Here is a 27,210-nt window from a genome sequence, read left to right as displayed (position 1 = left end):
TATTTTCACTTGATTTCATCATAACACGAGCTTTACGTATTTATCGTTTATCGGCGTAAAAATAGCAGTAATATGTTCTTTCATGCCCAGTAGTTTTGATCAAAATACTTTCTCTCCAATTTTAATTACGGCCAAGTTTCATCCATGTTGCCGATGCACGATAACTTATAGTCATTAGCAGCTTGAACATTGCTTTCTCAGCTTCAGTTATAACTTGCAGCTTAAATTTAGCAGTATATTTCCTGGCCGATCTTCTATCCATAACGAGTAAGGGTACAATGTAAAAATATATCAATGCTACTCTACTTAACGTCATTTACCCTGTAAAAATGCTTATACAGTACCTGAGTATTTTAATAGCTTTTATCACAAAAGTGCATTTATTCATGAAAATTATATGAAAATACAGCAATTAGTGAATATTTCTCAGTGAAAAATACTGCAAATGGGTGACTTTTCCGCGAATAATGGGTAGATATGTTCCACAGAGAAACCCATGAATGCGTGAGTCCGCGAATCGTGAGAACGTGAATACGGGGGGTTTACTGTAATTGTTCATTACCGCACAGTGGTTGAAATAAGAGCAAAATGCCTGTTGTTATCTGATTTGGTGATAAGCAAAACAAGTTTTTCGTTCGGTTGTTTATGGCTGTACACATTTACGCAAGAGTATAATGTTACTAACAATACTTTTATCATTCTCTTTTACTTTTTTAACTAGATGGGATAAAGAGATTGAGGAAAAGAAGTTGGTCTTTTGTAATTTGGTCTCTCTCGCTGCCTATTTGTACGCTGCTGCCTGCTCCCGCACGAAATTTAAAAATACTTTATAAATACGTATCAGTATTAATTGCTTACCCCATTGCAAAACTGAATTATCGTAAGGCGAATTATTGTAACCCGAGCACTACCCGAGTATTTTAATAGTTTTATCACAAAAAGTGGATTTAGTCATGAAAAAGAGATGAAAATACAATAATTGAATATTTCTCAGTGAAAAATACCATGAATGGGCGAATTTTTAGCGAATAATGCGTATATATGTTCCATAGAGAAATCTGCGAATAGGCGAGTCCGCGAATCGTGAGACCGGGAATATGGGGGGTTTACTGTATACACTTTTCCATGGTGCAAAAAGAATTTATAAATTTCTATTATTTTTATAATACAGTATTCACAAAAAGTACAAGAATTTCTGTTCTCAGCTAACTTCCACACATTCTGACCATGTAATTTTGCCTTTTTACATTTTCAAAGATAAAAAAATAAAAGAATATGACTTCTGTAAGCTCAGTGGTAAGCCACAACAGAGCTTTTCCACAAAAGAGTTTTTGAACACGAAAAATCTCAAAAGGTAAGTGACAACATACTTCCTTAAATCAAGATAACCCTTTGAAAACATTCTGATGATGCCAAATGGCACCACATAATTTCATCCATTGAGATTTTCTTGAAGACATCTGTAGAAAGTAAAAATACAGCATTTACTTGTTATTACCGTACTGAAAAAAAATGTATTACTTTTCACAGTGCCAAAAGAATTTATATATCTTTTGAATAATTATAAAAGTAACCTCTCTTGTTAATTTAACACATCATTCTGACAGTGCAGTTTTTGTTGGTTTCCCACGTTTAAAGATAATTCACGAAATTAAATTATTCAACTTCAAAATGAAGCCAAAACCTGCATGATATTATAAAAATTTACTGTGAGCAGTAAAATAAAATTATCACAATTTTGTTGCACTATATTACAAAATATTTAGCTTCAAAATGAGAGAAAAACCATAATCATGAAATAAATTTACAGCAAATAATAAAAGGAAATTATCTCTAAGCTCCAAAACAAGAGCTTCATTACAGACTAGATTTTGACTTCTCAGAGATGTCAAAGGCACAAATTACCTTGGAGGCATTAATGAAAGCCATAAATCCTACATTTTAGATGTAGGCGGTAATGAACGGTAAAATTAAGTGATTAACAATTTGGTGATTTCCATACAGAATGCTTGTTATCATGGAAATACACACCACTGTCTTTTTATACAGGAGTATTGAGTATCCTCACAGTAAGCTGGAATGGGCGTTGAACTTGGTAACAAGGCTGTTAACTGGTGTTTCTGGGGATGAGTGGGGGAATACCCCTCACTTACCTCCTGTCACTAGTCGCTTTTTCTTAGGCCACTGTCATGTGAGGGTGTATTGCTGTGCTCCTCTTGATTGCTATGTTAAACTTTTTTTTTTTTTTTTCAAATAGTCTTTTTGGAGGTGTGAAGGATGTTAGGATGGAATCTTCATCTTCTACATTTTTTCTTAGGTTAATCCCCACTGTTTAATACTTATCTTCCTTCAAGTTTCAGCTTTGTTGCTGTTGTTGGGGAGAATTTACTACTGTTGCGAGGTGTTCAGCGGGAGACAAAGCCTTCAAGTGTTAGCCTACTTCTTCCTCATTGCCAAATTCCTCCCTTCTCCTACTCTGAATATGCCCCCTTCCTATGCGAGTGGCGGGTATTATGGTAGGATGGAGGTCATAATCTTTTGTGATATCAACTACAAAGTCTGCTGTTACTATGCTGCCTACTATGCCTGCTATTGCTTCAACTGTTATAAGCTCAACATTGTTAAGTTCCAGTAGTGGTCTTCCTTTTCAGGGAAGTTGCCTCAGGTTATCGACTACTGCATCTACCTCAGAGGAGGAAAGTAGGACAGAAGTGAAGAGGGAAAGATGTGTAAACACTGGCCTTCCACCACCACCCCCTCCTCCTCTCCTTCACCCTCCTCCTGTGGGAGGAAGGAGATTCCAGTTGGCCTCTCAGTAGTCCTGCAGGGCTTTGAGTGAATGCTCATTCCAGTCTCTAGGGGTTGGGTACTCCAACACCTACAGGTGACTGGCTAGCTTCTGGCTCACCTGGAGATGAGGGTTGCCCGACCTACCTCATGCCGGAAGCAGGCTCTTCTCTCGTGCTTCCCAGGATGTATTTCTAGTCAAGCCAGCACAGTCTTCTCTGCATTTCCCAGTCCGCAGACTGGGTGTATGCAAGCAGTGGGGTTAGCTCTTCCTTTTGTGTTTCTTCAAAGACACAATGGGCAGGGCCTGTGCAACCCAGAGCGCACCTGGTCTACAGAGCAACGTGCAGTTAGCTCATCCCCATGTGGCTACATGGGAGCACACCTGGTCAAGTTTACATGACCTACTTTCTGCACTTTAACAGTCTCTGGATGACATTAGTGCAACCAGTGTAGTAAGCGCTTCCTCTTGTGTTTCTTTGGAAACACAAGTGCAGTGCCCATGCAATCCAGTGCATACTTAGTCTACAGACCACTGCGTGCAGGTCACTCTTTCCTTCTGAGCCTTCCTGGAAGTATATTTGGTTGAGATAAGCCTGCCTACTTCTTTCACTTGTGCTTGAGCCTTGGTTTTGCCATTGGTGGGTTAGTTTATAACATTCTTCAAGGGAAACACCAGCTCTGGGATTGTGTGGCAGCGTGTGTGCACATAACTGTTTACCTGCAGAATACCAGGAAAGGATACAGGAGCAGAGCACTTCCCCAGTGTGGGGAGAATGTAGTAATCTTCTCCCTACTTCTCAGTGCATGAGCAGTGGCTCCTTACCTGTCTCTCTGGGCTTGCTAGGTTAAGCCAGCGCTTCCTCCTCCTCCTTGCAGTGTACGGCTGTAGGAATTTGCATATGAAAGACCTTGTTTTACAGTTTTTGAGTACTGGGAGGATCTGTTCATTTCCAGTTGTGATACACTTGGGTCTACTAGTGGTTTGCTACAGACCTGGAGTGCATTTTACATGATGAGGATTGTTACAACTCTTGTGAACAGCCATTCTTAGGCTATGCTTTTCCCGGGACTTGTGTTATTACACTACCTTCTCTTTTGTTGCGTAAGCAGGATTTATTGTGCACATGTAAGTAGGACATTTGTGCTGATTCGGTGTGTTCACAGCAGAAAGGGTTGTCCAAGTCAATCATGCGGAAATATGGATTTTATGCTCCAATATCACAAAGTTTTAAAGTAATTTGTATTTTTCCTAAAACACAAACCTGAGGTCTTTACATATGGTATTAACTTTCAGCAAGCTAGAAAACCGGCCATTAAACTTTTGCAAGGTGGTTATGGTAATAGCTACCGATGGTAGGGTCGGAAGCACTACCCACCAAGCTGGTGCACATTCAATTCTATGCAGTTTGCCTTTTGACCCAGGTAAGAGAATGAGTGGTGGTAAGAGGTGGGCCCTTTACTTTAAAAATTTGTCATTTGTTCCTACAAAAATTGCTCCAACTGCTGTGGTTGTAGATGCTTGTGGTGTTTTGGATTGGGCTAACAATCTGCAAATCAGAGGGTTCCCTGCCATCCAGCAATCAAGCAAACCACTTCCTTATTACTGTAGAAGATGCCTTAGCTGCATCAGTCACTGCTCCTTCAACGACAGCAACAGCAAACATAGCCTACAGCTACTCTTGCACGAGGAGAAAGCAAGACTTAAACCAGAGACAGGAAAGAATTGCATGCCATTTTGAACATTTTCGTGTTCTCCTCTTCTCTTTCACCCTTTCTAGAAGAGACCTCCCTAAGGGGCAGGTCAGTATTGGGCTCCCCATTACTTCTTTTCAAGGGTAATGTGGAGTTAGGTGGTGGAAAAGAGAAAGTCGGAGTCCTGAGACTCGAATCCATTGCATGGTGTTTTTCAATCCTCAGCAGGGGCAAAAAACCTGTAGCCAAACCTGTAGGCCCTCAGAATGAAGGGAAGCAGGAAGTTGCTTAGGGTAGTGATCCTAATCCTCTGCTGCCATGAGTAGAGGGATGTATGTCTTGTCTTTGGCAGTGAAGCAGAGACAGGAGTAAAGCCCCGGATATTTTCAGGCCTCATGGGTGACAACTGTGGTCTTTTCAAGGGCTGTGACCATCCCCCCTCTCTCAGGCACCAGTACTGTCTTATTCTCCCTCTCCAGATTCTCAAAGATATCTAGCCTAATTGGCAGGGGTAAAGGTGATGATGGAGAAAGGCACTAGAAGTTGTAGAGGACCAGTTTCTTCTATATTTTTTCTAGTTGCTTCTTTATAGTGAAAAGGGTGACTGGTCTTTGAACTCTCACTGTTAAATAAGTGTTCGACTCTCATTTTTATGGAAAAAGTATGTGTTGTGCTGTAGTCTACCATAGAGAACGACCCATCCATCACAACTGTCGGAAGTAACTCTCCTTGTCCACAACAGGGCTCTTGACCAATTCATAGCTCTGTTCCAAACTCACAACAGTCCTGCAGGTTGGGCCCATTCACAAGGTATATTCTGGTTAAACCTGGAGTCCTAGAAGATGCTTTTGCTCCAGGACAGAGTCATCATTGTCCTGTTTTTTTTTTTTTTTTTTTTTTTTTTTTTTTTTTTTATACCAGCAGATCCTCCTGCTCTTATTTCAGTGGTGGCTGAAGTACCACTGGGCAACTTAAGTGACCTCTCCTCTCATTTCCTGCTATTTAATCAGACAGAGAGCTTCTAGCATTGTGACAGGGCAATGGAAATCCCTCAGAGATTTATAACTCCCCTTAAAATACAGCCAATTAAAGATGCATCTTCTGTTTCTTATGCCTGATGTGCTGTAGTAAGATATTACCAGAAAGGACTTATGCTCTCAGTACAGGAAAGCATAAGATGATGTTCAAGAACATCCTTCCCTGCTGGCTTTGTGAAGTATCCAACAAGCTTATGAGACTCCTCTGAGAAGGATGTCACTCACCCTACTCCTGCAAGATTATACCATTTTGGGTGTGGGACCATCATTAGCTGTTTTGGAGGAACTTTTTTGGTTTTCCAGGCAATGAGGCCAGGTGTCAAGTGTAAGCTAACACCACTTTCCTCATTCAATTGAGGGATGTTTTATGAGAGTCCCTGGATACCTTCTCCTTGGGATCTGCAGTGGATGCTCAAGTTGTGAAGACATCTAGCTCTGTTTGGACAAACAAATATCTTGCTTGAGTGCTTTTGCTTGCTGTAAGCCTAGGGGTATGAATACAGAGCGACTGGACACACTTATCTCCCTCCTTTCTACAGCAGCATCTAGGCCAGTGTATCAGCAAGATACAGGTGGCTACACTTTGAGCACCCAATCTTAATAATGACAGAGATCCATTCTGGACCCATCACCTGTTATTAGCCAAAATTCACTGCTTCCAACTTCAGTTGATTTCATGGTTCTCTGATGTTTTCCTTACCGGAGTGCCTCACTCAAGCCATATCTCTATCATGTCAGGGTCCTACCTCTCTTTCATTCCATTTGCCAGACTGAGTAGGAGGTTACAGGAGTCAGTGCATCCCTTGCTCATGTATGCAACTGGGAGCATGACAATTCTAGGTAGGATTCAACTCCAGTCATTTGTCAGAGGTGACCCTCCCACGTAAGGAGTCTCCTGTTTAAAAGGTTTACAAACTAGAGCTTTTTATAACATAATCCCATCTCAGCCACCCTGCTTTCTCCTTGAGGCTGGAGGAAAAAGTGACTACTGATTGAAGGTGAATGAGAGGTATTCTCCCATTTACCCCCCATAACCACCAGTTAAGGATCTTATTACCGAGTTCAACAACCATTCCACTCATGTTGAGGATATGTATTCATATAAAAGGCTCTGGTCTATCTAGGAAAAATACAAATTACATTAATAAAAAATATTTTATACTGGTACATGTTTTCCACAATGTTGTATAAAATGCAGAGTAATATCTTCAGAGTGTCTTGAGACTTGGCCAAGAGCTGGATCATTCAAGTAAGATTGACTGAAGAGGCTCTTGATGGGAATAGTGCTACAAGACTGTTGCATCTCTTGGTGTGGTAACTGGGTCACAAAATTGTCAATCTTTTTTGTAGACAAGATTATTTTGGCTGAATACAGTGAAGAGACTGCCAGTCAGACTAAAATCTCATTGCTTTACGCCTGAAATTACTTAGATAATGTAAGAAAGATGAAAAGTGAGCTGTGTGTGACATTTCTGTATTGTAAATTTTTCTGTTGATCTATCTGCATGAAAGGTTATCTTTTCTGTAAATTGGATAAAATTCCAGTAACCAAACATCACCTTTGATGTTTTTTTCTTTCTTGAATAGTTTATTTCTTGATATTTTTTTACAATGAAAATATGTTAGTGTAAAAGCTGGGAATACTTATTTTTTTATAATAAAAATTTGTCAAAGTGTAAAAAATGGAATGCTGTGTTACAGAATGAAGCAAAATTTGTATTTAAGAAATATATAGTATACACAAACAGAAAAATTTCCTTATTTTGGGCCTTGTATGATTTCATTCATGAAATACTTGAAATTTCATTCATGAAATATTTGTGTTTTGTTATATTTCATATTGGTATTTGTGGCCAATAAGTGGTGTTTCTTTTAAATTATTCTTTGTGCAAAATTATTGGTTCTGTAGCTGTAAAATCCATGTATTTTGAAGACTAGAAAACAAGATAGATGTAGTTGGTTATGCTGAAGGTACTTTAAAGTACTTGTAAGTCCTTAGGCTTACTAACTAAAACAGAGAACTCTTCAACAATGGTGAATTATCAAAGCTCTGATAGGAACTTGGATTCAACCCTTCTCATAGGGAAGTCTGAAAAGAAGTTACAGTATTTGTATGGTCTTTGTGTCTTAAAAAGCAGGTGCCTTAGTTGCTACATAGTGAAGCACCGCCTTTAATACAGATCTTTGAGCCGAGATATCCGTCCAACCCCCCCCACAAAAAAAAAAAAATGAGAAATATGGAATAGCTCCAAAGGACACTTTCAGAATAACACATGACAGTAGCTACTTGTGCAACTGTGATCTTTTTTTACATTAGGACAGCAAAATAAATAGACATGCATGTAGGAAAACAAATGGAGAGGAGAGTATAGACTTTGTATTATTACACTAGCTACAAAGTTTTGTAACAGGTTTTTAAGAAGAAAATTTTATGATCTGTGACTTAATGAAAACTGTAATGCATATGTGCAACACTGAAGCATATCAAAGAGATAAATTGTAGAATTCAGGGACATGAGTTGTATGGTTCAGTATATATTACATAATAAAGCAACTCAGGTTCAGTATATATTACATAATAAAGCAAGTTCAAGCTTTGATGAGTTATGGGAAATGCAAGTTTGTTAAAGCACCAAAATAATCACAGTGAACAAAGTTAACTGTTTTGGGATAGGTTTAATCTTATCAAGTGGCTATTATTAGTATTACCATATTATAATATTCCTTTTGCTACTGTTTCAGCTCAGCCATATTTTGTAAAGATGGCAGTCATCTTGTTCTGTTGATACAGTGTTTTGTAGGACAAAATCTCTTTTCATATGTAATTTCCATTACCTGTACAGTATATATTTCTGTATCAAACTTCATCTCTAAAGAATTAGACAGGTTGGAAAAAGTTGTATGAAAGTGAATAGGTTTTAACAAAAATATGAGATCCTTCTCATGCTTTGAACTGCTAGTCTTAGACTATCCAAGTCAAATTAACAGCTGGAAAAAATAAAGCCAGTGGTTCAGAACAGGTTTGGGTGAGTGAGTACTTATTTTGGGGAAGTCCTTCCTCATTTGGTGTGAGAGAACATACTTATCTCACTTGGCTGTGTAACGTTTGTGAAGAATTTTTAATTATGAAATTGTCAGTTTAACACATAGTACTTGTGTGTGTTTTGTCTTGGTATGCAATTTAATGCAAAAAGAAGTACTGTGCTTCTTGTCAAAGTGTGGAGGTGGTTTTAAAAATTGATTTCTTATGGAAAAAGGTGGTTGTACACAAAGCAAAGTAGAAGCATGTCATTTCTCCCAATCATGATCAAAAGTCAAAGTTTGTTCTTGCTATCACATTCTCTGACCTACGAATGAGTCGAAGGGCAATTCCCAATGTGTCCCTTAATGTTTTGGAGACCCTCCCCTAATATTAATGGTAACCTAGCTCAGTTTTAAAAAGGAAAATTAATTCACCAATTTCTTGGATTCGGATACATTTGATATGATTTAAATGCGTTGGCAATAACAGCTAGACAGAAGTATCAAACAATGCAACACTTATCCTAAAAAGTGTAGGCAGATCATCTTGTTGGCTAGTTTAGGTATCTTCTTGGCTAGCTCAGGTATTAGGATAACTCTTGATATTTATCATTACTAAACATATTGGTTCCAGTAGCAAAGGGGAAAGTATGATGTGGAGGTGTAGGCAATTTTCTCTATTGTGCATCCTGATCATGAACTGAATAAACAGTCATCACAAACATAACATTCCATACTCAAGTTTCAGCTCAAGGGACCATAGTTTGAGAACATTGATGACTGAGGCCATTACGGAGATGAGTGGAGCCTAAGGTATATTTCTTCATCATCTGACACTAAAAGCAAAAGTCATCATTGTAATCAAGTAAAGTTAAGGCATACACAGTATGCCCATAGTACACTGTTTATTGCTGTGATTTGATCTGCTTTTGATAAGCATGCAAATCAAAAAGTGTTGTCCTAGACTGCAGGTTTCAGGTGATGCTGGTAACACACAAACAAGTGATCGAGAAGGTGCGCTACAGTCTTGCTGGCTAAACTTGTATGGCTAGCAGAGTGTGGGAGCTGGTGTTGCAGTGGGCTGTTGTACCTATAGCAATGAAAGGGATGTCTCCCCATTTCAGGTTAGTTATGACAGTGTGATACTGTATTTGTGTGTATCAGATTGTGTTTTTGGGTATCGGTGAGTTCTTTGTAGCCACTTCCCAGTTCAGTTCCAATTAATTTCTTTTCTTGATGCTGCATCTGCTATGGGGTTTTTCTCTGACTGGAATGTTTTATTGTTCATCCAAAGTCGGCGTTGCAAATGGGTGAGTATGCATCCTGTTTTTTGGTTAAGGCAGGCAGTAAAGGTTGGTGATCTGTCAGGCAGGCATTAAAGATTGGTGATCTGTCAGGCAGGCAAATAGTGTACCCTTGAGGATGTGTTGTCAGTGTTTGGTTGCTAGATGTATGATAAGTTCTCTGTTGAATATGCTATAGTTTTACATGCTTTTATTTAACCTGACTTCTGTGTCTGTTTGGGTCAAAACTTGTAACTCAGTTTTCGAAATGTTCCCTTTGTCCGATGGACTTGAAATTTTGCATGGTTACTCAATCCCGGTGACAATAGAACCTTACATGATCAATAGGTCAGCAGTGACCTCTAGTGACCTCTCCCAGTATCTCAGGATTTGTATGAAAATTTCAGATTTTTCATACCTTCTTTGACTCATTCTGTTAATAAACTCTACAGATTTTTCAAAACTTCTTTGTCTCGACAGGATATCACGTTCAATTTCGTAGCTGCAATCATAAATCGGTTACAATTTCTGTCAAATCTAAAAAGTATAAAATAAAAAATTTTAATGCTTTTATTAAAATGTACTAAAAAGTAAAAAATAATTTTTTGAGACACCAGGATTTTCTTACAATTATCGTGTCATATACAAAAATAATAGCGTGGGCACAAAACAAGGAAGGAAATGCTACAAGAAATAAAAAATATATTTCTTATCATGTTTGGTTCCCACACTTTGATTTTTTTAGACATGATTAATTATAAGAAAATCCTGATGTCTCAAAAAATTATTTTGTACTTTTTACTGCATTTTAATAATAGCATGTTTTAAATTTCATTTTATTTTTCTCTGCTGCTGTCAGTTTCCAACTGAAGAAACAAGGGGTTTGGTACTGCTGATTTTTTGTTCTATGACAGCACCCATCATGACCCTGCTTGCATTGATGGTGAGAGTAAGACTTGGGTGGGGGGGCGGTTGGGAAACACCAGCATTGTGGTGTCTTCAAGTGCATTCTTTGTTGCTTGTAAGTTGTCTTGTTGGGTGAGCCCCATGTGTGTCTTGGCATTTCTGCTGAGGACATTGTAGAGTGGGTCCATGGTTTTGTCAATGTTGGTGAGGAATCTGTAGTAATATTTTACCATTCCCATGTATTCTTGTAGTTTTCAGGATCTTGTGGTTTTGAGGATTTTGTGGTTTTGAGGATTTTGTGGTTTCCAGGAACAGATGTTTTCTGACTTGTGACACCTGGAGAGTAGAGGATGTATGCCACTCTTGGTTATACCCTGTGCAGCCAAGGCTTCGCTTGTCACACCAGCAAGGTCATGTAACACCTTCTCAGCCAAATTCAGGAGTGGTCAGTGAAGTGAGCCATGCAATGGCTAACAGTACTGGCTGAATGCAACTAACAGGAAGTGACTTTAGACTACAAGTTACACGAGTAAACATAAAAATCCATACATTTTCATATTGTTAACTGAACTTAGGCTGTCTCTAGAAGAATTTGGCTTTCTCACTGAGAGTTCATGGAGATTAAATGCTGAATATGACAAATAAGTGTTGTTCGCTGTTCCATGTACTTTCATTTTTTCTTGTGTACCAAAGACCAGTCTTCAGGAACACCAAGAAAGGTCTGTCGAGTAGTGTACTTCTCAGTATGACTGAGAACAATACTCGCAATAACTACAAATTTTTTTGCATAATGGAGTATAACTCTCTATTTTTTATTGTATTGCACAGCTTGTCCATGTGGAATTACAATACTAACTCTCTTACCAGAAATTTTATCTGGTGAGAACTTGTAAGCTAATCCTTTTATTAGCAGTTAGGCCCTATAACTCACTGCTTTGCCTTTTTCTTTTTCATACTGTCTTCTGTTGTATGGTTAATGATTGGGCTAATTTACACTGCCTGAAATTTGTCCTGAGCTAGGCAATATGCCTCACTTCCCTACATGTTTACATTTGCTTTTATAACATTTTTTAGGTAGTTCATCCTAACTTCAAGTTAAACTAATTTAGATGACCTTTGCATCCAAGAACTTACCACAACTTCAAGTTCTTAAGGAACTTGTAAGTAGATTGTCAGGTGAATGAGCAAATGCCAGAATAATGCTTAGTAAGCCATATATATAAACTGTTGTTGATTTTGATTAAATGCTTGTTAGAACCAGTTGCCTTATTTTATAAAAGGGATTCTACCCTCCAACCCCTGAGATTGGTGGATCTCCAGAACTGATAGCAAGAATACTAAGTTTCTCTCTTTAGGGTAGTTCTTAAACAGTGCTCATAACATTGCTGGTAACTTTATTAGATGCTACTGTGTGTGGAGTGATCTAATAGGGGTTACTCTAATAGTTTTAAAGATTATGTATAACAATGGTGTGTAATTTAGGATTTATCACTAGTTTACTCTGGTACATATTAGGCAAGTTGTACAAAGCATTTCCCATGTAATTTTAAGAATGCTGTACTATAAACTTTAGTTTCATCAAAGAGTTCTGATCTGTGAGATTGGAGTAAATTTGAAATCATTACACATTTACTATATATGGAAAATTGTATACAGTATAGTCAAATATATGTTACAATTCGGAGTTTTATATTTAAATACATTTATTATTACCTGTATGACAATTGCAGTTTTACCCATTATGTATGATCATAATCCCCTTGCACTTTTTGGTACCCATGTAAATAGAACTTGCACTATTAAAAAAATGAAAGGGCTTTTGACTGATGTTCAAATTTATGTCTTATTGACATTTAGCAAATATGTAGTGAAATTGTCTTCATAATTGGCTATTATGTTATTATAAAGTTAGTCAAGGATTTTGGATTTTCTCTAGTTAATTGCCAAGTTTATATTTTTATCGTGAGAGAATTTTCTAGATGCAATACATATGCAACCTTTGGAGATTGTGCACAAATTTGAATGATAGGGAAACTGTCTGCCTTGTTGTAATACTTCAGAAAACTGCATTCATGGTTTGCAGGTTTTCACTTACACTTGACTAAAGAGCAAAATATGTTAATTTTTCATCCTTAAAGATCAGACTTCAAATCACATATTTCAAAGTATTTTCATTTATGAAGAAAAATTGGGAACCAAGAACTGTATGTATGATATTCTGTAATATATTTTTTTAATGAAGTAAGTGTATAGCACTTTGCTGTCCAGAACTGGATAAGGAGAATGCAAACTGAAAAAATTTGGAAATAAAAATTGTGAATACACTCAGTGAACTTATTTCTGCAGCATCTCTGAATGTACTGTAAAAATATTAAGTACAATTCATTTCTATGGGGATATGACCATCACCTTTCTTGTATGGAGTATCCTTCAGCGCAAGCTGGAACAGCTGTTGACTCTTGGTAAACATGGAAGTTAAAATGGAGGAGATAGGGGGAGGGGGTTACCAATGCTCACCATTTCATTCTTCTTCAGCCACTGTCAAGTGGGGATGCTTCTGCTGTCTATTAAGTATGTGATTGTTGAACATAATTTTACCTATACCTGTCCCTAAGCATTGTGTGATTACATTTTGCTTGTCTGTTGTCTTTTGGCCTTGTTTATCTCAATTATTATGGAGAATAAACAAGACCAACACAGGTATGGAGGTTGTGGGTGGTTGTGTAGTCGCTGTATATCTCCCATTTCAGGAGACCCACATACTATATGTTTTTCTACTTGGAGAGGAAGCAAATGTGCATGTTCCCTTCCATGTAATAAATGTGCCTCTTGGACTTCACCTCAGTGGGAAAGTATGAAAAGAGGAGGAGGAAGCTTAGGATGGTTTTGCTGGGTTCTTCAGAAGGTCTCAATGCCCTGGAAATGCCGCCAAATCCTTCTAGAATCTTCTCGCTTCCAGCTACCATTCATCTTCCACCTATCCCTGGCTTATTCCTTCCTGGAAGGAATATTTCACCCATTCATCCCTTATCTGAGGGATGAATTGTAAACTTTAATATTTCAGGTAGCTCATCACTTGCTGTATTCCTGAACTCACTCACTGAAAGACAAGACATGTCTGTAGATGGTTGGGTACTGCTCCTGCAGTTCCAGTGGCTTCCTTGTGTATTACAGGTGATCCCTCAGTGGCTGTGGTGATGTCTGTAGCTGACCAAGCTTATGACGTGACTTCTCTCCTCCCCCCAACTTCGACCACCTCTCTGGTATGCAAGTTGACTAAGGAGTTGGACAAGGCCGCAAAAAGGAAGAAGTGTTCCTGTTTTTTTCCTTATCATCGTCATCTATTTCAATGTCATCATCATCTTCCCCCTCATCCTTGGACTCTCCTCCTTGGCATAGGAAGAAGAAGGAGGATGTTCAAGGCCAGTAGGAAGAGGTCCAGGTGAACTTTCCATATTGCTCTTCCTTTTGGCAGAAGAGCAGAGGTGCCAGTTCAGTACCCGGTTATGCTTTGGCACACGCCCATCTTTCCAGCCTGCTTTCACCATGACAGTGTTGTGCAGCCCCCTGCTCCCACCACTCTGGGTCTCCAGCCAGGGGTTGGGGTTTAGCTTGGGGTAGCCCCCACCTCTTTGCAGCTCTGTTGAGCCACAACAGAGTGGGCATGCACAGCCTGTTTGCTCTGTACCGTGCGCGGCCTCTGTACTGTGCACGGATGAGCAACAGGTTTGGATCTATCTGTTATTCACCTTCGGAGAGAGAGAGAGAGAGAGAGAGAGAGAGAGAGAGAGAGAGAGAGAGAGAGAGAGAGAGAGAGAGATATTGTGTTTTCTCACCTTACAAGAGTAGCCCCTTGCTGAGGAATACTTTGTTGTTGGGTTCACATCTTTACTTTCCTCATGTTTTCTCACCTTGCAAGAGTAGCCCCTTGCTGAGGAATACTTTGTTGTTGGGTTCACATCTTTACTTTCCTCTGGGGAAGGTAAAGGCCACAGTGGAGCTTCATTGGGAGGACTCTGACGTACAGAAGCAGCCCCAGCTTCATTAGCCCGTAAAGGAGTGGTAATCTTTCTTCATATCATAGGAAGAGTGGGAAACCTTCCCAGCCTTTTCATTCCCCCTTCTCCAGTCAGTCCAATAGGGGTAGGAGAGGGAAGGAGGAGGGAGGTAGTTGCTGAGAGCAGCAATCCCCTTCTCTGCTAATACAAAAGGGGGGGGGTTACCTGTCATGCTGTTGGGTAAAGTGGCAACAACAGGGAGCTGGGTCTTGGGTACTATCAGTCCTTCGGGAAAGAGCCAGGTTTTTGTTCAAGGACCTTTGTCTTTCCCTTTCCATGATACCAATTCTCTTACTGGATTACCTGGATTAGTGGGAATCTCAACCTTGTTGGGGGTGGAAAAACTGTTGGGGGAAAACATTATCAAAATTATAGATTGTTGATATGTGGGGTTTTATAGCCACCTCTTCTCATTAGTTCAACAGACCCCATCCACAATGGAAATGGCACGTTCATTGTTACAGAGAGGACGATTTCATGATTTTTATAGACCTTCATAATTTTCAAGTACCTATTCATCAGGACTCTTGGAAGTACATCAGCTTTGTCTGCATTGGAATAATGTTCCAGTCAAGGATCTGTGCTCCAGACTGTTGACTACTCTTCTGGGTTTACTCAGGTATTAACCCTAGTCTCTGCTTGGACCTGTTCAAAGGGTTTTCACCTTCTGAGGTACCTGGACAATTGGTTAATCCTGGCTTCCCCCAAGGAATGTCTTCTGTGAGACATGGATCATTTGCTAGCTTTTCAATCATGATCTCGGGATCATGACCAACTGTTGGAAGTCTAATCTCATTCCCATCCAAGGAGCAGAAAAATATCTCGGTATGCTTCTGGACATGGTGGTAGTAAGGGCCTTCCTGGTGGGTTTTGCATCTGGGCTATTTCAGGTAGGTAGCAGAGCAGTTCCTGTCATTGCAGGAATAACCTGTTTGGTGGTGCCAAATATTCCTTGGTCATCTGTCATTGATGGAGAAGCTCATTCTCCATGGGTGGAGCCACTGGTGGAGAATTAAGTTCAGTCTCTTCAATGGCAACTGAAACAAGATTGGTAGTCTCTAAAGCCTGATTCACACTATGCCAGTAATTTAGTCAAGTGGCGAGTAGTTCAGTTACTACTTTCCTACTAAACTGATCAATTTCGTTTGCACAACCAGTCAAGTAGAGTACATTAGTGTGTAAGGCATCACAAGATGAACAGGCAACGCAGCAAAGCTAAAAGGCTAATAAAAGATATTGCAATAGCTATTTTAGAGGAAGTGGAGGAAGAAATAAGTGTGTCAAAAAGAAAAAGATTATGGGAACACTAATGCCCCCGTGGGTAACCAATCAAAAGTTATGGCCGAGATTAAAGTTTTTGCAGACACAAAGACGGACAGGTGAAAAACTATATGCCCTCGAATCACTGATTACGGAGGCATAAAAATGGAAAATACCTGATGTTCTTGATTTTCGCTTTTATCTCCTCTCCAAATCCAGGTATATCCATGGTTTTCTCCAAATCAGCGTAGGCACTTTGCTTGATTTGTTTATTTTTATACTGTGGACATTTAACATTCCACAAGCTCTCATGTTGTAAATATTTTGAAATAAATGTTAGTATTGTCTCTTCATTCCATCGAAGTGCCATTTCTGTGGCAACCTACAACTCATGAACTCCACTAAATTACTAAATTCAACACGTGTTCTCACTGGTTTAGTGGACGAATGACAAGTGGGCGGAGCTACTACTTGACCGTAAAAATAGAACATTTTGGATCGACTAATCACTAAATCACTAAATTGCTTACTAAACTACTTGACTAAACTGTTTGGTGTTCAGACACGTTTAGTAGCTAAATTACTCGCCACTTGACTAAATTACTGGCATAGTGTGAACCAGGCTTTAGGATCTTCCTACCTAACTCACCCCCCTCCCCCATTTGGTAAGTAAGAGACGACCATGTTTGGTGGTTAAATGACAGAAACCTCTGACAGAGTTCCACTAAGCTCTCCTCCTCTGAAGATGCTTTTGTTTTTGTTTCAGATGTGTGGGCAGGCAGAATATTTTGGAGGATGCTGAAATGCCTGAGTTTCGTAGAAGGGATGGAGTGGTTCCTACACTCATGAGTAGCGGAAAGTTTGCTTGATTTATGAGGTCTTCACAGTCCACCTGTTGCAACCAGACTGAACAGAAAATTTTCTGTCCTCTGTTCCCCAGTCCCAGGCCCATGGCAGTGATGAGGATGTGTTCCTATATCCTTGGTATAATCTAGATATGTATGCTTTTCCACCTTTCAATCTGCAGGCTGATTAGCTGTATGGCTTGTTTTATTGTGTTTGGCATTCAGAAGGGTGGGGATCCCTCTAGTTTTTTGTTCTGGAGTTTATGGCTACAACTCAAAACCCTTCAGTTCTGGACAAGAGGGGGCAAGAGCTCGATTTCTTCCTGCCGAAACATAGTTGGTGGAGATCCAAATGAGATGCCACTGTGTCCTTACTATTTGAAAATACCTGTTCCTTGAGGCCAACGTGTAGATTGGTATATGAAGCTGTCTAGAAACACCCTTTCTGTTTGGCTTTGTGAGGTTACCAGGCAGGCCTACAATTCCTCCCTGGAGGAGTCTGGCTTCCCTTCCTGCTCAAGGACACATGAAGTTCAGTGTGTAGGGGGAATCTCTTGCTTTTTGGAAGAACCTTTCAGTGTTTCAAGTAATATGGGCAGGAGTCTGGCATAGCCACTACCTTTACCTCATTCTACGTGAGGGATGTTGCCCACAAGTCACTGGATATGCCCTTCTTGGGACTGGTGGTGGCTACTCAAGTTGTGTAGTAATGGGTCCAAACCACATCTCATCAGAGTACGCAAGCTTGGTACAGCCTCATGTAAGTGAAAGAAGAATTAATAGTTATCCCTTCCTTTTCCTTTCCCAGGCCTAAGTAAATGCTGGAATTGAATGAGATTCGGGTAACTGCACAACAAGCATTTGTTTTAAGTAACTTAAGAATTTGTAGAATTTGTTGTCCTCTTTCTTTTCTCCTTTAGCAAGGGGGAGGAAGATACAGTAGAGTTTGAATAGAAATTTTCTCTGGACCCACTATTTGTGAATAGCTAAAAAAAAAAACTACATACTGACTTGCTAACTCCTCTGGGAGTTGTCATGGTTCTCCGAAATCACTGATTTTACTCAAGTTCCCTATCATTTTTGGAATATCAGGCACAGGATCCTACCTCTCAGGTCTTTTGTTTCACCTGAGTCAGTCTCAGATGTGAAAGGTGATGGTTATATCTCCATAGGAACAAATAAATTTTTGAAGCGATTTGTATTTTTCCTAGGTATACAAACCAGAATCTTTCATACAAGTTGCACCTACCTCAACCACCCCACTCCATCCCTGTGGCTGAAGAAAAGAATGAAATAGAGAAAGTGAGGCGAGCATGGGTACCCTCCTCTCTCATCTCTTGCCATTTTAACTACTTGTTTACCAAGATTCAACAGCTGAAGGATGCTCCAAATATGAAAGGCTCTGGTGTGTATACCTAAGAAAAATACAAATTGCTTCAAAAATTTACTTCTGCAGTGTTTTAAATGTACCATGAAAAACTAAATGAATTCTTACTTTCAATAAACAGTAATTAACTGACAAAGACAGTCCACACACTTCTACAGACTAAAGTGTCTTTAAATACTAACTGCTGAGAATATGGTTTTTAATGTGTTAACTTTCCTTATTTTTTAATCAGCATAGAGATTTATTTAACCATGTGATTAATTATTGAAAGTTATTACATAAAAACTAGTGGTCATGTGATTAATTATTGAAAGTTATTACATAAAAACTAGTGGTTAACTCACTCCAGCCATAACTTAATAGGCCTGGAATGGAGGATTAAGAGAATTTTATTTGTATATTTCATACACTGTCTTACAAATTAAAATCCTCATTGTTCATACGCGGAACAAACCTAGGTCTTAACGTGAAGATATGTAAATCTTCTAGGGTCAGCTGGAAATCAGTAAAAAACATATAAAATTGTAGTACAAGGTATTGGTGGCAATGGGGTTCGGCTACTCGGATGAGAAAGGCGGAGACAACTGACCTTCCTTCATCCAAGAACATCGTGACACATTAGTTTCTTCCTTACCGCCTTACTAGAAGACGTGTTGCTGCCCATCCTTCCAGAAGCCAGTGTTTTCCTGCCCGTTTTTCTTCTTTGCTTTGCCTTTCGTGTTATCAAATAGTGCTATTGTGTGTGCTTGTGCATTAGTGCTTTTATTGTATTTTTTGTATTGCATTTGATCATGCAAACCCATACCTCATCTCAGCCTCCCATGCCTAATCCTCAGAAAAAATGTCCTGGCATTGGTGGCTTCCCTTGTTCACGTTTTTTGGCTTCATTTAAGACTGACCCTCCATTCTGCTTGCAGTAGATGCAGAGCTAATGTGTGTAATGTTACTAATCCATGTTCCGAATGTTGTTCTTGTCCTCCTGAGCAGTGGAGGATTTTTGCCAAGCAGCAGCATCAAAGGAGGAAGCTGGAGGTGCCATCTTGGAAGGGGTTTTCTCTTCCTTCGGTGGCTGCTTTTCAGACTCCTTCTAGTTCCTCTTCTTTGCCCAATCTTCCTCCAGATGCTGCTTCTTCCTTAGAAGATTTTACCCCTTCCCATTCTTCCATAGCTTCGACTTTGGAAGTTTCGGTAGAGGGGTAAGATATTATCGCTCTGGCTGCCCCCACTCTCTCCAGGGGGGTCCCCCCCTTGAGGGGAGGAGGCAACGCTATCTTGTTCTATTCCAGGATCAGAGGCTCAGAAATTGACTGGCATCTGGGCTTCTCCAGGCCTTCCAGTAGTACCAACCTTGGGTGGCCTATTGTCCCATTCTGCTCTCCCCTTAGCTGTACCAGGAGCTTCAGTTCCTGTGTTGCCACATCAGCCTTTGGTGTACCCTGACCAGTGTTTTGAGTCAGCAGCTGCAGCGGCTAATCCTGCTCACGTTCCCAGCTCATCCACCCTGACAATTCCTGGTTTAGCATTTCTCCTCGGCCCTCTATGTAGACCTTTGGTTCCGGATCTGTCAGCAGTGTACCCCTCAGATTTTTGGAGCCCCTGCCGCGGTAGTGACTTCTACTCCCACTGCATCTTCTGATGCTCTCATGAAAGCAGTAATTGACATTGAAGCCCCTACCGCGGTAGTGACTTCTACTCGCGCTGCATCTTCTGATGCTCTCATGAAAGCAGTAATTGACAGAGTTGACATTTTTCGAGAAAAGTTCGCCCATGTTGTGGAGAAGCAGCTTCACAGACTTCCCTCTCCATCTTATCCTTCATCATCTTCCTCTTCCTCTTCTTCATCTTTGTTGTCTTCGTCTTCTCCTGTCTGGTCCTCCCCGTTAGATGTTGGAGGATTCGAGATTTCATTGCTTTTCATTGCTGCTCCTCGCTTAAGAAGACCTAGAACCATCTCTATCTCCTCTTCTCCGTGTTCGTCCAGCCATGGCTGTGAGCCTCCTGCTCCCTGCTCGCAGCTGTTTCTCTGATGAGGGTGTGTCACACCCAGCCACTTCTTATCCATCAGTAGTTCACTCCAGGCAGAGATTGGTGATCTGAAAATCTACAGCTGTGTCATCTTCCCCTGATCCCCCTGTTCGTGTTCGTAGGATGACAAGGCTCCTATTAAGAAATCCTGTGTAGTGAAGGCTTCGGAAGTTCAGCCTTTCCTTCTGGGTCCTGCAATCCTATGATGGACGTGAGAGATTCTGCACGGCCATGGATGTGTTTCCAGCCTAGGCCATTGTTGCTTCGTCACTTGAATGTCCGTGACATTAGTCTCTGTCATTCCAGAACTCCTCGTTGTTCACGCTCTCCCAGGAGATCCTCTGATCATTGTTCCAGTGCAGTTAGTTCAATTCATTTGGCCACACAGCCTCACTCCTCAGCTTCTCGTCATCTCTCATGTTCTTGCTCTCCGAGGAGAAATGGGTCTTTCGCTCGAGTTTGCCTAGCTGCGGCCATGACAGCATGGATGCACGGCCATATATCCACACACAGCCATTGCACCGAAGCGGAAATTCTCCCGATCGTTCTTGTGAACTAGACGACCCTCAGGCAAAATTACCATCTGCTTCAGGCTTCCAAACCCCCACGAGTTTTAAAACCGGAAAGGGCTTACGCCCTGGTTATTAACAAGAATGTCCCACATTCTTCTGACATAATATATAGAGTAGATCATCGTGTCCAGGATGTGGAAGATGTAAAGTAGATCCTCGCGTCCAGGATGTGGAAGATGTAGAAAATCAAGGATTTATTACTACATTTACTGAAGTTATTGATGTAATTTGTGAGTACAGTAATTTTTCTTAAGAAGCAGTAACAACTTTTTTGGATTTTACTGCATATATAGAAGCTTTACTTGGTCCTAAGAAGGATTTGAAGGCTTCTAAAGAGTTGCCTTGTTTAAATCGTGCAGATTCTGTCCTAGGCCATGTCAATTCTCTCATCTCCAGATGGGATAATTCTCTTTGGTTTAGTAGATCGTTTAAACTTCTACCTCTCCGCTTCCTCGCCAGCGAAGTTTCTATCTAAAGCCTAATGTGACTTTGCACACTAGGCAGATTAACCCAGATCTAGTTCGTTTGGGCCCCTAACTCATCAACTGCCTCTTCTGCCTTTCAGATGATGTCTTGGTTGGACTTATGGTCTACTGCAGTGGCCAAAATTTCTTCCACGACTAAAGTGATCCAGAAGACAGTGCCCCTTTATTAGACTTTTACAGTCGGGTGGTAAAGCTGTTTCTTACCTGACACATTTGACTGCTAATATTTGGGTTACCATTTTGCTGAAGAGAAGAGATGCAGCCCTCTCCAAGGTTTCAAAATATATCAGCACGGATTCTTTGCTAGCCTTGAGAAATGGGGATACTGTATTATGAATTTCCCTTCTCTCTTCCCTACCGACAACTAGACTTAGCAACTGATAGATGTTGCACAGACAATAATGACTGTCTAGTTCATCAAATGGTTTTGTAATCAAATGGCACTTCTCACCATGGTATGCCGAGATCTAGGCCTGAACCCTCTCCAAAGAAGATCACTAACGAGGCTTCTACTAGCAGACCAGCTCGACCTGCTCAAGCAACAGCTAAGACGACTCCGCAACAACAGCTAAAGGGAGGGCCAGAGGTGGTAAGCAATAGAGGTGCCCCTCCCTACTTGTTGCCACCAGTGGGGGTGATGCCTGGCGAGCCATTGGGCTGTGTGGCAGAGTTTTGGAGTGAGTCTGACTCTCCAAGAGGAAGTGAGGAAAATGATGGAAAAAGGAGCAGTGGAAGTAGTCGAGCATCCTTCTCCAGGTCTGTCACTGGTCTCCAAAGGCAACAGGCGATTGGAGACCAATGACAGACCTCTCAACCCTGAACTGTTCATCAGGAAGGCCCGATTCAAGATGGAGACTCCTCATACAGTCTTGGCAGCTGTCAGGAGCAATGATTTTATGCTCACAATACAGTAGGTCTAAAGGATGCTTGCTGCCAGATTCCAATCCATCGCTCTTCCCAGAAATTTCTCCACTTCAGTCTGGGAGGGCTGGTTCTACAATTCAAAGTCTTATGCTTCAGTCTGACAACAGCTGCCTCAGGTGTTCAAAAGAGTATTCACTCTAGTGTCATCATGGGCTCATTCTCAGGGAATTTGGCTCTAGAGATATCTAGACGACTGGTTGGTCCTGGGAAGTTCTCAGGAAAAGCTAATCCAAGACAGAGATTGTCTTCTCCAATTTTGTCACGGCCTAGGGATCTTGATAAATTTGGAGAAGTCGAATCTTCTCCCCAGTCAAAAGATTCTTTACCTGGGAATGGTGATAGACATGGTGTCGTTGAGAGTATTTCCATCGGACCAGCAAATCGATGAGTTCCGGAAAGTGGCCTGGTCCTTTCTGTCTGAGCAGAAGCAACCGGTACATCCGTGGCAAGTAATTCTAGGCCTTTTAACCTTACTGGAGAAACTACTTCCCCATAACGTCTCCATCTTTGATCTCTCCAATGGAGACAAAGAGTTTTGGTGCCCTGCAAGAGACTCCCCTTTGTTCCAGGTACATCTGTCTGCAAAAGGTGAGAAGGGACCTTCTGTGGTGGTTGGCTGACGACAAACTTGACTATAGGAGTGCCTCTTCATTCTCCTCCTCCAGAAATTCTCCTGTTCTCGGACGCCTCGTACGAACATTGGGGAGCTAATTTAGATCTTCTGATGTCTGGAGTCTTGAGGACAAGCAGCTGCATCATATCAATGTTCTGGAGCTGAAGGCAGCCTTCCTAGCACTTCAGGAGTTTCAAGACACAGTATCAGGGCACTCTGTAGTTCTGATGTCGGACAACACTATGGTGATTGTTTATGTAAACACGCAGTGGGGGCTAGTCTCTTACCAACTTCACTTGATGACGGTACTTCACCAGTGTGCTACTGTGGACCTGTCAGTCAGGTATATCCTGGGCAAGAGGAATGTGGTGGCCAACAAACTGAGTCGTCAAGGTCAGGCCCTGGGGACAGAGTCGTCCTTACATCAGGAGATAGTGGGCAGGCACTTCCACCTTTGGGGAAGACCAATGATAGATCTGTTTGTAACAAGGTTCAACAAAAAGCTGGAGGTCTTCTGTTCAGTTATCTCAGACTCCTTTGCAATGGCAGAGAATGCCCTTCAACATCCCTGGGACAATCTGGATGTTTACGTCTTCCCTCCCTTTTGTCTCATCCGTCAAGTGTTGAACAGAGTACAGTAATGTCTTCCTGGAATCTCAGAATGACCCTCATAGCTCCATGGTAGCCTCATGCAGAATGGTTCCCTGATCTGCTAGCCCTTCTGTCAGCAGTTCCCAGAGAGATGCCTCCTTGGCACAACCTCCTTGCCAACCTTACGTGGAGAGGTATCACCAGTCGGTAGGGTCTCTTCACAGCTGGAGACTATCCAGTATCTCTTGTGAGCGAGAGGCTTTTTTCTCGCAGAGCAGCGACAGCGAAGTCTGGCTACCTCAGAAGAGCCTCAGCCATGTATCAGGGGAAATGGGCCGTCTACTGTGATTGGTGTCGTTGAAGGAGTCTCTCTCCAGTCGGAACTTCTGTTCAGCAAATAGCAGATTTCCTAGTTTTTCTCCGAAGGGAGAAACGTCTTTCTGTGTTTGCCATCAAGGGCTATAGGGCTGTTTTGGATTTGGATCTATGCCTAAAAGATGTAGACCTATCCTCCTCTTGGGAAATGCCAATGCTTCTAAAAAGCTTTGAACAGTCTTGTTCTCCTGCAGAACTAAACCTCATAGTTGGGACCTGACTCTAGTACTAAGCAGTCTCACTTGAGCCCCATATCAACCGTTACGTCAATCATCTGACAGACTTGACCCTTAAAACAGTCTTCTTGCTAGCTCTAGCTTCATTGAAGAGAGTTGGCGAACTCCATGGTCTCTCTTCTATTGTTAAACACTCGAGGGTTGGGGGACCGTAGCCTTCGAATTTGTAGCTCCTGGAATTTGTAGCTAAGACTCAAAATCCCTCAGTTCATGATGATAGATTTGAATCCTTTCCATTGCTTCCTTAGGAGATTTTGTTGACAAGGACCCAGACGAATTACTCTTATGTCCTGTTAGGGCACTGCACGATTATCTGAAAATGACTCGTCACATTAGACCAAGGTGTCAGACTTTTTGTAAGCACAGGCCAGAACAAGAAAGTGTCCAAGAATACTATCTCCTTTTGGCTATGTGAGGTTATTAGTTGTGCTTATAGCTTTTCTACAATCTCTAATTCTAACACAGTGCATGCAAGAGCTCATGATATTCGGGGTTTAGGCCCTTTGTTAGCTTTTAAGAAAAACTTGTTCATATCTAAGGGACGCTGCCCACAGGTCCTTGGACACTTTTTCCTTGGGTCCGGATGTGGTTGCTCAACAAGTTTTGTAGCTCATCCGGTGCCAATGGCGGGATAGTTGGTATCTTACCTAAGATGATGGTATGAAAATGAGAGTGAATGAGATGACTGGTCTTTTTCCTTTTTCTTTTCCCCTTCTCTACCAGTGGGCAGTAGGAAGATTGATCCATCATGAGCTTAAACTGGTTAGATACATGTGAGTGAGCACCTTTCTGTTGAGAAAAGTTTTTTAATACACTAGTCTTTCCTTACAGAAGCTAGTCCCTCCTCTCTCTAACAAGGGGAAAGAGGGACGATAACAAATGAATTGGTGGCTAACATAGGTTTGTTGTCTTAACAGATACAGCTCTTTAACTTCCATTTATACACTGTTCCTACACAAATGTATATTAGCCCAGTAGTCTGACTGTTTGATGACATTTATTAGACTTGTCAGAGGCAATCATCTCTTTTCTCCACTTTTACTTAACCGAGAAACGAGACCAGGTGCGCTGAACCTCCAGTTGGTTCAAGACTTCCTTTCCTCCTACCAAAAGTGAGTCTATCCTCATGTAAGACCTAGGTTTGTTCTGCGTATGAACAAATGGCAAATTTTTATCAACTTGTATTTTTCATAGCTAACAAACCTACAGTCTTAAAGTATATTGCCCACCTCTTGCCACCCCTCAATGGATTCCCTGGGCTGGAAGAAACTGATGTGTCAAGGCGTTCTTGGGTGAAGGTAGGTCAGTTGTTTCCTCTCTTGCCCGAACAGCCGAACTCTGTTGTCACCAATACCTTGTACTACAATTTTATATGTTTTTATCGGTTTCCAGCTGGCGCTAGAAGATTTATCCTCTTGTTACAACAGTAGGTTTGTTAGCTATGAAAAATGCAAATTAATAAAAATTTTTCATATTGTTACTCTTGAGTTACAATACATTCTTTAATAACCAATCCATGTCATTTAGGCTCTATAACTGATCTTTTGGATACAGTACATACTTGAAGCAACATGTCTGTAAAGTACAAATTAAGTTTCTCTTATTCTTTTAATAAATTGTGCTCTCTAAAACAGCTAACATAGTAGTTCTATAATGTAGTTTATATGGAATTTTGTTCTTGACCACAAAATGACAATAAAGTATAATACAGTATCTTACAAAAAACTTTTACTTTCACGCCAAGCCATTTACAACCAAATCCTACAACTATAATTACCTTTTTAATTAAAATAGAACTATGTAACAATCATTTAAAAATGCAATAGCATTCTTTCCATTTGAACATGATTACTCCTTATAACGTAATATGTATATATACAATGTTCATACCATAAGCAAACTACTTAGTATAAGCAACAAGAGTGAGGCAGAATATATTAGTAATGAAATCAGAAAGGTGCTTGATTGGGAGCTATACTGCACCAGGTACTGTGATCTTGATACAAAAGCTTTTGCTTTACCTGTTACTGACTGCTATGTTGACCTCACCAGGTCTACCCATATTGGTTTTAAGAAAGGATACCCTGTAATTCTACAAATATTCATACAGCTTCTTTCTGCAACTGCTTGTGCTGGGTCTACTCTCTCTAGATAAACAAAATTGTCGACCTCAAGCTGTCATGTGGCTTTTGCTGCATCTTGCAATACTTGCTGTAACTGATGGTATTACTGCTGCAATTAGATAAAACTGCTGGTGATTATCCAGATCACACCCGAGATGATTCAAAGGCAGTGCAAGGTCCTGCTAGGTGCAGTAATAGGAGGTTGCTGACACTGGCATTCACAGAAGCTTGCACTTGGTGTGGTTCAGTTGATTCAGGAGCTTCAGAAGACAGAAAATGAGGTCTGGCATTAACTTTAACTGATGCCAGAGCTTGGACCATAGTAGGTTGGGGCTCACGAGCATGCAAGTTATGCTGGTGCTGGAACTCAGACGGTAGTGATGAGGCAAGTAGCAGAAATCTACCCATGTGACCCTTTGTCCTGGGAAAACAGCAGCAAAGGCAGGCTTCATCTTCATTCAACAGGATGTATGAGAAGAAATTTAGTAACTATATTTGGCCTTGAGTATCAGTATGGTTGAGCTATTCTTTATTGGACATGGATGATGTTATTATGGATCTAGACTTAAAAAAAAAAAAAGCGATTAGGGAGGGCAGTGGGCACATCCTTCTCTCTCCTGAAACAGACTTGATCCTTGTAATAGATGCTGAGGTTTTAGTCTCCCTCTAAGTTTTTTTGGTAAAAGCTGTTTGCTGACCCTATTTGCTGGGGATTTCAGCTGTACTCTGGAGTTTCAAGTTACACCACACCAAGGACTTACCACATGCAGAAGGTGCTCTTCAACACACAATTGCCTCTATCAACAAAGTATGGCCCTCGTGTCTGCCTTTTGTTCTTGTTTCCACTGTTTATATACATAAGCCTTCTGACTGAAGAATGAGAAACCAGCAAGAGATGTGACTGATCCATGGCCACTCATCACAAATTTTGCTATGGGTCAGTGGTCACACAGCCCTCACAAGACCCAGGATGGTTCCTTGCTGCCT

At 40.8% G+C, this 27,210-nt stretch overlaps 1 protein-coding gene and 1 long non-coding RNA gene across 10 annotated transcripts in view; one reads left to right on the top strand and one right to left on the bottom strand.

Moving 5' to 3' along the window:
- Nucleotides 1-27,210, bottom strand: part of LOC136834791 (uncharacterized oxidoreductase TM_0325-like) — a 118,925-nt gene that overhangs the window by 5,311 nt on the left and 86,404 nt on the right. For 3 of the 9 annotated variants that reach the window (XM_067097570.1, XM_067097579.1, XM_067097504.1), the window contains one exon: nt 972-1,460. The exons of 2 other annotated variants lie outside the window; for them this stretch is intronic. Coding sequence is in view for 1 of the 7 variants with exons in the window: in XM_067097579.1 (XP_066953680.1) it covers nt 1,380-1,460 (81 nt within the window). In the remaining 6 variants the exon portion in view is untranslated. Of the gene's footprint in view, nt 1-971; nt 1,461-2,863; nt 6,937-16,651; nt 18,308-25,559 lie in introns of those variants that run through there. 4 more of the 9 variants (XR_010851889.1, XM_067097545.1, XM_067097521.1 and 1 more) reach the window with 4 other exon arrangements.
- Nucleotides 6,933-13,053, top strand: LOC136834832 (uncharacterized). Its single transcript, XR_010851895.1, has 2 exons — nt 6,933-8,045; nt 8,079-13,053. It is a non-coding gene; the product is annotated as an uncharacterized lncRNA (long non-coding RNA).

The sequence above is a fragment of the Macrobrachium rosenbergii genome, chromosome 4 (genome assembly GCF_040412425.1).
Source record: "Macrobrachium rosenbergii isolate ZJJX-2024 chromosome 4, ASM4041242v1, whole genome shotgun sequence".
NCBI classification, from domain to species: Eukaryota; Metazoa; Arthropoda; class Malacostraca; order Decapoda; family Palaemonidae; genus Macrobrachium; species Macrobrachium rosenbergii.
This window is presented reverse-complemented; position numbering and strand designations above follow the sequence as displayed.